Below are 13,737 nucleotides of genomic sequence, written 5' to 3' on the forward strand. Positions count from 1 at the left end.
AATTCCAGAGCAGAGAATTAAGATCTCAGTTCAAGAAGCTCCCGTCGTGGCGCAGTGGTTAACCAATCTGACTAGGAACCATGAGGTTGCGGGTTCGGTCCCTGCCCTTGCTCAGTGGGTTAAGGATCCTGCGTTGCTGTGAGCTGTGGTGTAGGTCGCAGACGCGGCTCGGATCCTGTGTTGCTGTGGCTCTGGCGTAGGCCGGTGGCTACAGCTCCGATTGGACCCCTAGCCTGGGAACCTCCATATGCCGCAGGAGCGGCCCAAGAAATAGCAAAAAGACAAAAAAAAAAAAAAAAAAAAAAAAAGATCTCAGTTCAAGCCATTACTGCTGTCTCTCCGAAGTCACCATCACTCTCAAATCTCCATGCCCTACATCCTAAATATCTCGGTCCACTCCTCTAGTGGCCCCACGGCCACCTCCTGCTTCAGGCCACCTTCATCTCAGCCTGAATCTCTGCAGCCCTGGCTTCCCAGGCTCCTGGCTCCCCAGGCTCCTGACTCAGCCTCTTCCCATCCAGTCTCCACCAGGCAACTAGGAAACTTTCTAAAATGCAGACCCCGTCTCATCTCTTCCACAGCCTCCCACCGCCTTCGGCATACAGTCCAACCTCCCAAGTGTGGCTGAGACTGTCTGTCGGGATCCAAGCACCTCTCACCCTTGAAATAAAAAACATAAGTAACTGCAGCTTCATCTCTCAAGGGGTGTCTCCCGGCTCCACACAAGGCCAGAGAAAACTATTTAAGCTTCTTCCAAAACACCGAGCTTGCTTTGCAGTGGATCTCAACCTGGCCTCCATCCCCCCTCATCCATCAAAATTGGCAAAACACCCTGGCCCAGGTCCTCGTCCTGGGTGATGCTGATTCACAAGGTCAGGTGCACCCCGTGATGCCCACGGCCAGGCTGGAGGACCATTGCTTCTTGCCTCCGGGTTGGAAGCATATTATTCCCTCTGCCCAGACTCCTCTTCCACCCCCCTTCAACTCCAGCCCCTACCTTACCCCTGGGTATCTTCTCTGCTTGCTCGAAATCAAAGCTTAGGTGCCCCTTCCTCATGGAACTTCCATTGACCATCCAAGTGAGAAGACCCCCCGCCGCCAGGCTCCCCCAGGCCCCTGGCCTTCCCCGATTCAAGCATTCATTGCACTGTAATATAATTGCCTGTTTTCTCATCTCCCACCCCAGACTCTGAGTTTGAGGAAAACAGGATGAGCCTATCTGTCTTTCTCACCCCTGAACTTCCTGCACTGGGCAGAAACCCGACACACAGTAGGTGCTCAATGAACGTTGCTACCCGTCCCCCACCCCGTGCCCCCCCCCAAAAGAATGAGTGAATGGACACACAAATGGATGGAAGGAAGGCTGTGCCATTTCCACAAGAAATAAAAACGGCTCAGCCCAGCCAGTGAACAGAGTCTGGCCTGCAGAGGGCACCAGGCTGCTTTTTCATCTCCAGGTCCAAGGCCAGGGAGCCGGCACTGCTGTCACTCAGAGAGGCACCCGCCGCTCAGTGGTCACTTGGCTGCACTGAAGATTAAGTAGGAGTTGTCTGCCTCCAGCGATGTATAAAACCAGTGTTCACCCCTCACTCCCAACGACTCCTACCACAGCCCTCTCTTGCTATGCAAAGAGCCGTAACTGTAGCAACCGGGGGCTGGTGTGTTCCATTCCCAGGTGGGGAGGTGAGGAGAGGAAGGTAAGACAGGAGAGAGCTAAGAGCATCTAGAAAACTGCTTGCCCTGGAGAAGCAAAGTTCTCTGCATGTCTCGGAGCTGACTCTCTCTCTCTCTCCCTCTTCTCTCCATCTCGGGCAGAAGAGAATCAAAGTCCAGACTGGACTAGCATCCAAAACAAGCACCTGCAGGGAGATTTTTCTCTTTCCTGGAAGCAGCAGCCACAGCAGCCTCTGCACCCTGCTGGAGCCCGGGCTCCGATCCCCGGCCGTGAGCAATGAATGCTTCGTGCTGCCTGCTCTCTGCTCCACCGGCGCTGCCTAACAGCTCAGAGCACCTCCCCGCCCCTTCCTTCAGCAACCAGAGCAGCAGCGGCTTCTGCGAGCAGGTCGTCATCCAGCCCGAGGTCTTCCTGGCTCTGGGCATCCTCAGCCTGCTGGAGAACGTGCTGGTCATCCTGGCCGTGGCCAGGAACGGCAACCTGCACTCGCCCATGTACCTCTTCCTCTGCAGCCTGGCCGTGGCCGACCTGCTGGTGAGCGTGTCCAACGCCCTGGAGACCATCATGATCGCCGTGGTCAACAGCGACGCCCTGACCTTCGAGGACCAGTTCGTCCAGCACATGGACAACGTCTTCGACTCCATGATCTGCATCTCGCTGGTGGCCTCCATCTGCAACCTCTTGGCCATCGCCGTGGACAGGTACGTCACCATCTTCTACGCGCTGCGCTACCACAGCATCATGACCGTGCGGAAGGCGGGGGCCCTGATCGCGGCCATCTGGGTGTGCTGCGGCGTCTGCGGCGTGGTCTTCATCGTCTACTCCGAGAGCAAGATGGTCATCGTGTGCCTTGTCGTCATCTTCTTCGCCATGCTGCTCCTCATGGGCACCCTCTACGTGCACATGTTTCTCTTCGCCCGGCTGCACGTCCAGCGCATCGCCGCGCTGCCGCCCGCCGACGGGGGGCCCCCCCCGCAGCGCTCGTGCCTGAAGGGGGCCGTGACCATCTCCCTCCTGCTGGGGGTCTTCATCTTCTGCTGGGCCCCCTTCTTTCTCCACCTGGTTCTCATCATCACCTGCCCCACCCACCCCTACTGCATCTGCTACACCGCCCACTTCAACACCTACCTGGTCCTCATCATGTGCAACTCGGTCATCGACCCCCTGATCTACGCCTTCCGGAGCCTGGAACTGCGCAACACCTTCAAGGAGATCCTGTGCAGCTGCAACGCCTGAACCTGGGGTAGGAGGCAGGGCCCCGCCGGAGCGGTCCTCAGCCTGGTCGCGTTTCACCTGCCGGCCAGCCAAGGTGTTTAGGAAGCGGGGAGAAACGCACTCAAAAGATGGAAAGATGTGTTCACGGTCATGATCATACAGGTCCTTTTGTTTTTAAGCTTACAAAACGTTGAGAAAGAAGGGGGGGGGGCTTTCTGAAAGGACGCCAACTTGGGTAAGTCCCCAACTCTGCTTTCCCAAAGAGTCGCGGGGGCAAATCCGTGGAGACGGCTCTGGGTGCTGTCTGCGTTCGTTTCCATGCACCCGGGATCCGTGATGCCCCGCCTGCTCCCCGGCTTCCCACCCACGCCTCCGTGTTTCAAGTTCAAACCTCTCCCAAGCAAACCTGTTCCAGCTATTGACCTTCAGCTACCAGCTGCTCGGGTGGCTTTGCCCTCATTTTGTGAGACCCTGAGTCTCTATTACTCTCTTTACAAGAAAACGGTTTCCTAAAAACAATGACCTCTTTGTGGAAGAAGTGATGCTATTTGCCCCTCCTCTTGACCCCAGAGCTCCCCTGCAAAAATAGGGTGGGAATGTAGCCCACTTCTAGTCTGTTGTTATTGTTATTGTTGCTGCTGCTGCTGCTGCTGCTGCTGCTGCTGCTGCTGCTGCTGCTTGTTAGGCTTTTATGCAGGCAACATAGGGCAGCTTTCAAAACTCTTCTGAAAGAGAAAGTGCTTTGGAAAATCAGAACATACCCATCTACAAAGTATTTGGAGACCTTGCTACTTTGAGGTGTACATTTTCCAATTTTGCAAAAGTCATGTTTTCCTAATATGCCTTTTTTCGTCTTTAAAGCAAGGAAGCAACTCCTGGGAGGGAGGGCATCTGTCTCAAGAAATTGCTGGACTGTAGTTTCCGAGAGTTTTAGTGCCAGGGAGCTGCCTGCGGCTTTCGTGGAAGCTGTTTTTGCTCAGAGAAACTGGGTCTCTACCACGTGTGGTCTATGGGATGTGGGCGATGAAGGAGAATGGGGTTTTGGTTCACTGTTCCTTTTGCTTGACATGATGCTAAAGCTGGGTGACCCTCCTGTCGAGGTCTACACTGCATCAAGTAAAGCGATCCATTCCTGCGAGCGAGCGCAGGGTGAGATTCGCTGAGCAGTGTTGTACACCAGTGCGCTGCAAGCATCCATCAGACCCCTTTCTGCCTCAGATGACTTCCGGCTGTGCTCTCCAGCTGTCCTCACCCCCCCCCCCCATGAATCCTTATATTACGCTGTGTCTTTGGTATACGACTGTGTCTTTTTCTTGTGCTGGAATATATTGGGGGTTTTTTGTACTTGATATGTGCTCGTGTGCATACTATTGTTTCTTGCTTTGATTGTGATGTTTGAAAATAATAAACATCTTCTGTGGCTGATAAACATGTGTCACTTTAAACTACCCCACCTGGACGCACCCTAGTGACGTCTGCACGTGGCCATCATATGTGACACTGCAATTCGGGGATTATTTTGTAAATGGCATAAACATCTCTGTTGACCACAGAGCTAGTCTTTTCTAGGGCAATGCCTTTTAGCCAAACTACAAAACTCTCCCATTTAGTTTCCAAAAATACCAGGCTGAAATTCCTGGGTCACTGTCACTCTCCATTAATTTAACCGAGACACCAAATAGGTCTTTGTCCCATTGCCACGCAGCAAGTTAATGTGGAAAATGGGGAATCGAATTCTCTGAAAATTGTATTAACAGCTATAGGAACTTCAATGTCCCTTTTTCTATGTAAACAAGATAAAAATAATGCACTTTTCATTCTTTTATATCAGCTTGCACATTATTTCATTTATCCTCTCAACAAACCTCTAAAACAGGTGAGTCACTTTACAGATGAAGAAACAGTCCCAGAGGGGTCATGCGGTCACCTGAGAACACCCAGCTAAGGCAGGGCCACTGTATAGTTTGTTTCCCGATGCTGATGTCTTTATGCACCAACAGGATGCTGCCAACAGGTTTCCCTAATCAAACCTGATCCAGCTGTCCTTTCTGCATACATTTTAGCTGAGAGCAGTGCTTCCAAACAGAAACACCTGCCGGAATCACCCAGGATCTTGTTCAAGTGCAAAAGCTAATTCAGCAGGTCTGGAGTGGAGCCTAAGATTCTGCATTTCTGACAAGCTCCCAGGGGAAGCTGCTGCTGGTCTGGGGACCTTTTTTTTTTTTTTTTTTTTAAGGCTGTACCCTTGGCATATGGAAGTTCCCAGGCTAGGAGTCGAATCAGAGCTGTAGCTGGTGGCCTACACCACAGTCATAGCAACACAGGATCCAAGCCAAGTCTGCCACCTACACCACAGCTCACAGCCACGCTGGATCCTTAACCCACTGAGCAAGGCCAGGGATCGAACCTGTGTCCTCATGGGTATTAGTCAAGTTCGTTTCCACTGAGCCATGACAGGCATTCCCGGGGACCACTTTTTAAATACCAAGAGCACAGAGGACTTTCAAATGAGCGTAACACACAGCCAAAGGGACACATCTGCATGCAGTTCTGACCCCATGCCGGGAACTATGCTAAGTACCTCCTAGGCACTCGCTTTTCTGCCCCCTGCCACCATCCCTTGAGGCAAACACCAGGAGCATGCTTATTTTACAGATGAGGCATCCGAAACTCGGAGAGGTGAGAGTCAAGGGAAACTCAGCTACAAGTGGAGATTCAAAGTCAGGCTGCCCAACCCCCACACCCCCTGGACACAGCGTGCAGAGCTGAGCCAGAGGCAGATGTAGCCGTGGAGAGAGGCTTTCATGCACATTTCTACAACCATGAGTCCAGATGTTCACAACAGAGCTTCCACAGAGCTGGCATAAACACCAAGAAAACAACTAGTCATTTTCCAAAGTCTTTTCCGTGCTTTTCCAAAGTCTGCAGGTAGCCCCGAAGTGCATCCATTTCTGGGCTAAACAACCCTGGACGTTAGGCTGTCTCTGTCTCCTCCATGACCACATCCCCGGAACTTCACATGAGAGCCCCCTGGACATTTTAAGCAGTGGGACAGTCAGGTTTGAAAACACCTGATCAGGAGTTCCCGTCATGGCTCAAAGGAAACAAATCAGACTAGTGTCCCAGAGGATGCAGATTCGATCCCTCACCTTGCTCAGTGGGTTAAGGATCAGCATTGCCATGAGCTATGGTGTAAGTCACAGAAGCAGCTCGGATCTGGTGTTGCTGTGGCTGTGGTGTAAGCCAGTGGCTCCAGCTCCTATTTGATCCCTAGCCTGGGAACATCCACATGCCGCAGGTACAGCCGTAAAAAGAAAAAGAAAAAAAAAAAAGCTTAATCTTTGGAAAGATTTCAATGCATTTGTTAGGTTCACTTTCCTGCCCTTATCTCCAAGGCAGAATCATGGCAGGTGACTCCCTGTGCCCCTAGACATCATTGCCTGCTGTCCTTATTTAAGGGGTACTTTAGAGCCTAACTGTGGTATTTTTCTATATGGCCGGGGGCCACAACACACTCAAGCCACCTTGGCTGAAAACATTAATCCCCCTTTACTGCCACTAAAATCCTTTCTCTACACAGCCGCCAGTGCACCCATTTAAAGATCTAAATCAGATAATATCACGCCCCTGCTCAAACTCTTCCATGGCTTTGAATAAAATTCCACATCCTTACTCTGTCCTACAAAGCCCCAGCAATCTGATCTTCTCTGGTAAGTCCCCAACTCCCCCAACCCTCCCACACTCACCCCTCATTGGACTCAAATTTGCCATACTCATTCCTGCCCCAGGGCCTTTGCATCTGCTGTTTTCTCTACCCAAATTCTCTTTCCCCATATCTTCCCGTGATTGGAACCTTTGGAGGGGGGCAGGGGCATGCCTGAGGCATGTGAAAGTTTCCAGAATTGAATCCAAACCAAAATATTGATCAGAGGCACCGCAGTGACCACGCTGGATCCTTAACTCCATGTGGCACAAGGGACCCCCAGAACCTTCTCACCATTCAGGCTTCAGCCCAATCCTCAAAGATGCTTTCCCTGCTCTCTAAGGAAAACCTCCCTTGCTCACACGAAGCATTGTTTTATCACAGATCATGTCTTACATTTTCTTGTTGTTTGTTTAATCATCAACATTTCCCACTAGAGAGCAGTACATAGCATGTGAAACTGATCAAAACAATCCATGACTTCATTAATGCACTTAAATGTGAGTTCAAGTTTAACCAAAGAGGAGAGAAAACACCAGTGATCCTTGGATTTGGTGAATATCAGTCCCAAAGGGAGAATTTGAGAAAGGCAGCCTGTTCTCTGAAAGCGGTGATCCAAGAGCTCACAGCTAGTGTCAGGCATCTGAAATGTTCAAGATTTACAGGTGAGTATGAAGGACTCCAAACCTGGAGAACCACCAAAGCCAGGAAGCACCACTGATTGCCTAAGAATCACAAACACCAGCACCTCAGGATGCCAAACACCTGCAGGTGCCGTGGAGCCACCAAGAACCAGCATTGGTCCAGAACCTGGGAAAAAACAGTGACCAAATATAGAATAAAAGCACACCCTTCAAATGAAGAACACAACTTTTCTCCCATGAGAACCCTTGTTTGAGGAGTTCCCGCTGCGCTCAGTGGGTTAAGAATCCAACTGCAATGGCTGGGGTCGCCGCAGAGGTGTGGGTTGGATCCTCGGCCCTGCACGATGGGTTAAAGGATCCGGTGTTACTAAAGCTGCAGCGTAGGTCTGCAGCTATGGCTCAGATTCAATCCCTGGTCTGGAAACTTCCATATGCTGCAGGGGCGACCATAGAAAAAGAAAAAAAAAATTTTTTTTCATTTTAAAAACACTTATTTGGAAGCCAAATCAATGAAAGATGATAATAATTTAAAAAGACATTACATGGTATTATTATGGCCCAGACATTGTACTAAGCGCTTGGATATATTAATTCATTAAATTCTCACCAAAACTGCAAGAGGGAACATCTTATCACGGGAAAGGAAGCTTGGGATCACGGGGGAGGTTCATCATCTAGACCCAGGCTACCCAGCAAGCGAGGGCAGAGCTGGGACTAAGCCACAGTCAGGCTCCGTGGTGCACGCGGTACCCAGGGCGCTATTCCACTGGAGCAACACTCCCCAGGCTTGAATGCGCTTCCTCTCAGCTCTCAGCCCCATAGACGCCCCCAAAGGAGGACCTTCCACATTGCTTAATTCTTCTGTTAACTTCTCTCTCTCTTCTACCAGGCTTCTAGCCACACAGAAAACCAGCAAGGCCAATACGACCCTAGAAAATTCAACAAACATAAGCATAGACCTGTGACACAGGGAGCTCTGATTAACAGCACAGAAGGACAAGAAAAGCCTGATATCCAGGGTTCCAGTCTGATGTTGTTTTCCTGGCTCTGAGGTCAGACAGACCTCTTATCTCTCGTCTGCTACTTGCTACATAAGGAATGTAAATTCCCATAAACCAAGTAGAAAACTGGCAGCACTAAACTCAGATCTTATTTTATAATTAAAGTCTTCTTTTTGGCATGAGGGGGTATTTCTGGGGTGTTGGAAGCATTCAATTACTCAACCCATGTATGAAAATATTTTTTTTCTTTTTTTAAAATTGATATATAGTTGACGTCCAATATTATTTTTGTGTCAGGTTTCAGGTGCACTACAGAGTAATTTGACATTTGCATCCATTATGAAATGATCACCAGGAAGAGCCTAGCAACCATCCGCCCCGTACACAGCTACTGCACCACCAAGCATATTCTTTATGCCATGTATTGTATCCCCGCAACTAACTTATTTTAAAACCGAAAACTTTGTACTTTTTATTATTATAGTTGATTTACAATGTTTCTTCAATCTGTTGTACAGCAAAGTGACCCAATCACATACAGTTCCCCATGCTGGATAAATATAACCTGCCCATCCATTCCAAATATAACTCTGCATCCAAAAACCCCCAACTGCCCGTCCATCCCTCTCCCACCCCCCCTCCATCCTGGGAACCACAAGTCTACTCCCCTTGGCCGTGATCTGTTTCTGTTTTGTAAATAGGATCATCTCTATGTATTCCAGATTCCACAAATAAGTATTATCATATAGTATTTGTCTTTTTCTTTGTGGTGTACTTCACTTAGTATGAGACTCTCTAGCTCCATCCATGTTGCTGCAAATGGCATCAGTTTGTCTTTTTGATGGCTGAGTAGTATTCCATTGTATATATGTACCACATCTTTTTAATCCACTCATCTGTGGATGGACATTTAGGTTGTTTCCATGTCTTGGCTATTGTGAAAGTTTGTACTTCTTATTTCACCTTCCCCACCCCCACCTCTCTGGCAACCAACCACTTGTTCTCTGTACCTATGAGTCTGGTTTCATTTTAGGTTTTTCGTTTGTTTTTTCTTCCATGGCATGTTGAAGTTCCTAGGCCAGGGATCAAACCCATGCCACAGCAGGAACATCAGATCCTTAACCTGCTGAGCCACCAGGGAACTCCTAGTGTTATGTTTGTTTTTGTTTTTAAAATTCCACAGATATGTGAGATCATATAGCATTTGTCTCTCTCTGGCTGATTGTTTCACTTAGCATAATACTCTGTAGATTCAGGCATGTGGTCACAAATGGCAATATTTCAATCTTTTATGGGAGTAATATTCCATTGAATATATAGACCGTATCTTCTTTATCCATTCATCTGTGGATACAGGTTGCTTCCAGTCTATGAAATAACTGAAAAATTAGCTCATTTCCCCAAACACATTACAGAGCTCAGGTCTGACCTTCAAAATAGATGCAATTGTGGGAGGAAAAACTCTTCCCTGTGTGTATTCTGTTTATGCTGTGACATATGCTGGATTTTAGGGGGTTGGTTAAGAGGTCCCACTCATCCTCAGAGGGACAAGATCCAAGTCACTGAGGGTCCTTTAGAGCTCAGGAAACAAGCGGTGCCTTGAAGAATTCTGTTTATCAAGAAACAAAACTTTGCCCCTCTCAGAAAACACTGGGGAGCCAATGGGGAAACTCTGAGCTGACATTCAGGAGAGCCTGGGAACCAGCTGGAGTGGCTGTGAGCACGTCTGTCACCATCTCTGAGCTTCAGCCACCCATCTCTGTGGCTAGCAGAGCTGGACTTAATGGGAGGTTTTCAACTTTTCTCCCTGTCCTTGGTGGTCACAGGTGACTGCAGCTCAGGTGACATAGACCCCCCAGACACCAGACAGGCACCTGGTCCACCGGTCCTCCAGGTCTTGAGCACAGCAGCCGCATCTGTGACCCAAGGCAGCCCAGGGAGACTCAGTATCTGTACTTGAACTACTGAGAAACAGAGGTCCTCCTTCCCCTGGATGTCTGGGTACCAAGTTGCCTGGGGCTGCAGGACCGGCATCTGAGGATGGAGCCAGCATCAAAGAAAGCAGGCAAAAGAGAGGATCCCTGCTGTTCCCATTGGAGGGCCTGCCTCCAGTTATGCCTGAAGCTAGTCCTAAACCTGGAATTTCTGTCACTGAGCCACTGTCATTTGTAAGCAACAGCATCCTGACAAATGCAGAAGCCAACAGTTGGGGGCAGGGTAGGGGGGATGGAACAAAAGCAGAAGGCAGGTGGGAAGAGAAGAGAAAAGGGGCCGAGAATGAGGAAAGGCAAGGGCTCCAAGCCCTGTGAGACGTGTTCTCCTGCAATCTGGTTTGCCTATTGGTGTTCCGTACAAGACTGGATTGGCAAAAAGAACTGGCTCGAAATGAAAACAGAAACAAATCACTAGAGGAGATGATGCAAGGAAACTTCTGATCTGCCATCCTATCCTACGGAGGGCAAGGCAAGCAAAATGCCCCAGAAATGTTTCTAATTAAGGTGTGAATCGGAATGTGAATCGGAGAAAACTGGGTAACAAGACCCACGTTTCCAGGGCAATGACCCCTCACCCCCTCCTTCGTGACCCTTTGACTTTTTTTTTCTTTTTAGCGGCTGCTCCCATAGCATATGGAGGGTCTCAGGCTAGGGGTCCAACCTGAGCTGCAGCTGCCAGCCTACACCACAGCCACAGGGACACAGGATCTGAGCTACATCTGTGACCTACACCACAGCTCACAGCAACATCAGATCCTTAATCCACCGAGTGAGGCCAGGGATTGAACCTGCATCGTCAGAGAAACAACGTCAGGTCCTTAATCTGCTGAGCCATGACGGGAACTCCCCCTTGATCTTTAGATGGACTGGTATTGAGAGCTTCTGGTGCACTGTGGGCTATAAGGATGCTACCATGAGCTGGATTTTCTCGGCAGCCTCACCCCAAAGGAAAGACACGCCTTTGTCAGCGGAAGCTGAGAAACTCAGCAGGCACTGGCCCTCCAGCATGCAGAGAGCTGGGGCTCTGCGGAAGGAACAAGGAAGGTCTAGAAGTCCAGCAGGGACAAAATCCAACAGGTATGTGGCCACCAGGGCTTGGAGCAACGCATTGACCTTTAGGGGTGCAGCAAAGTGCTGAGTTCTCCTCGAGGTTGGCCCAGGACCGGAACCCTCGGTACCTATGGGGATATGCACGCCAATGCTCCCCTCCCACCTCCCACGACCCCCCCCCCCAAGACTGGGAGTGTCCTGGGGAGGCAGGCTCCATCTTATTTCTCTCCCAGTCCACCCCGGTGCCTGGTCCAAAGCAGCCACTCAGAAAACATCGGAGGAGTGAGCGAATGAACTAGCGTGAGCAACATGGGACCTCATCTTTAATTCCTTTGCACAAACATCACAGCATAGCACCTGTAGTCATGAACTTGAGAGGCAGAGAAGACCTGAGCTGGGTCCGGGGCCCTGCTTCTCACTGTTTCTCATTAACCTCAGCCATTTATTTCCGATTCCTTTTCCAGGAAAAACAGGAATAATGCTCACACCTGTATCAGGTATTGTTGAGAAGTTTCAATGAAAGAATAGATAAAAGTATCCTTGACATCATTCCCACTGCTAACTTTACCTTTAAAGATTAGTAGTGGGTCGCCCCCATGGGGCTTCTCAAACAGGAGCGTGCACCCCCAAATCCCCTGGAGACCTCATGGCGATGCAGATTCAGATTCACAGGACTAGGAGGGGGCCCGGGACCCTGCATTTCTAAGAAGCATTGATTTGATGCCGATGGGGCCGGTCTGAGAGGCTGCCCACAACCAAGACTTCCACACTGAGGACAAGGCAACTGTCCAGAGCTGAAGTCCCAGCAAAGAGGACTTCTTGATAAAGCAAGCGTGTCGACCCCATCACGTGAGGCCAAAGGAAAAGCCTGGGGAAATCGAAAGGGCTCCTGATTAAATGAACCCATCTGCAGTTCTGCTTCTCCAGGAATCATTTTCCACATTTCCCCTCTGGCACAGGTGGCCCCTGCGCACAGCAGCCGCTGCTGGAGCTGAAATGAAGCGAGCGGTGAGTGATGGGCACTGCAGACCAGGCATGAATCATCGGCAGACCGTCTTCCCGCTGAGTCAGCCCCCACCGAGATGATTCCATCAACACAAAGCCACCAGTCAACTCCGAAAGGAGTCACAACAGGCTGAGAGGCAAGCCAACCAGGGAGTCTCGGGAGAGAGAGAAAGGTAAGGGCGCACAGCCTTCTAGAACCATCATCACTGGGTCTAGGCAAACCCAGTGCGCTTGGAGCAGTACTTCGAACGGCTGGAGGCACCAGCAGAAGTAAAAATTCTGATTATATTCTTCAAAGAATTTGATTGAATTGGTAGGAAGTACAGCCCAGTGGCAGGGATTTAAAAAAAAGGATTGTGTTTTGGAGTTCCCGTTGTGGCTCAGCGGTTAGTGAACCCGACTGGCATCCATGAGGACATGGATTCGATTCCTGGCCTTGCTCAGCGGGTTAAGGATCCGGCGTTGCCGTGAGCTGTGGTGTAGGTCACAGACATGGCCCAGATCCCCCATTGCTGTGGCTGTGGTGTAGGCCAGAGGCTACAGCTCCGATTCGACCCCTAGCCTGGGAACCTCCATATGCCGTGGGTGCGGCCCTAAAAAGACAAAAAGAAAAAACAAACAAAAAAAGGGATTGTATTTTGCCTTTACTTATTCCTTCTCAAACACTCTTCCTTCCCCTACGGAGAGCTCAAGTTTCTCATTTTTTTTTTTCCTTTTTCTAGGCGCACCTGTGGCATATGCAGGTTCCCAGGCTAGGAGGGGTCAAATCGGAGCTGCAGCTGCCAGCCACAGCCACAGCCACAGCCACACCAGATCTGAGCTTCAGCTGCAACCTACACTGCAGCTCACAGCTATGCTGGATCCTTAACCCACTGAGTGAGGCCAGGGATCGAACCCATATCCTCACAGGCACTATGTTGGGTTCCTAACCTGCTGAGCCACAGTGGGAACTCGGCAGGGATTTTTTTTTTTTCTTAATGTCCAACATGACATTTTGGGATCTGTTTAGTTGGGATCAGAATGCCGGCAGTTCTGGGAGATGCTCTCCCCTCTGTGCCTTGAATTTCTGTGAAATGGGAATAATCACTAGTTTCAGGGTAATAGTGAGCCTCGCAAATTAAAAACTGCAAAAATCCTGCATAGCCCTTCCTATGCATTTTCTTTTAAGAATAAGACTCCTCTTCTTTAAATGACATCTTACCTAAAAGCAAAACTTATCACCATTGGGATAATTTAGTAATCCCCAACTTCACAGTTGCTTAATTCTTTTCAGATGTTAGCCTTCAAACCTCCCACTCTTTTTTGGAGTCTACTTTTTCTTCTTTTCCAGGTCTGAGTCTTTTTCTCTTCCATCATGGCAAATATCTGTTGAGTGTTTAATATGGACCAGGTTTTGTGCCAGGGGCAGGAGACACAACTTTGAACAAGTCAGCCTGGTCTTTGGGAAGCT

At 49.6% G+C, this 13,737-nt stretch overlaps 1 protein-coding gene across 1 annotated transcript; it reads left to right on the forward strand.

Moving 5' to 3' along the window:
• On the forward strand, window positions 1,842–2,922 carry MC3R (melanocortin 3 receptor). The gene has a single exon (NM_001123137.1). It carries the CDS (start codon window positions 1,952–1,954, stop codon window positions 2,909–2,911), a length of 960 nt encoding a protein of 319 aa, NP_001116609.1. The 5' UTR covers window positions 1,842–1,951; the 3' UTR covers window positions 2,912–2,922.

This window comes from Sus scrofa, chromosome 17 (assembly GCF_000003025.6).
Source record: "Sus scrofa isolate TJ Tabasco breed Duroc chromosome 17, Sscrofa11.1, whole genome shotgun sequence".
Taxonomy (NCBI): domain Eukaryota; kingdom Metazoa; phylum Chordata; class Mammalia; order Artiodactyla; family Suidae; genus Sus; species Sus scrofa.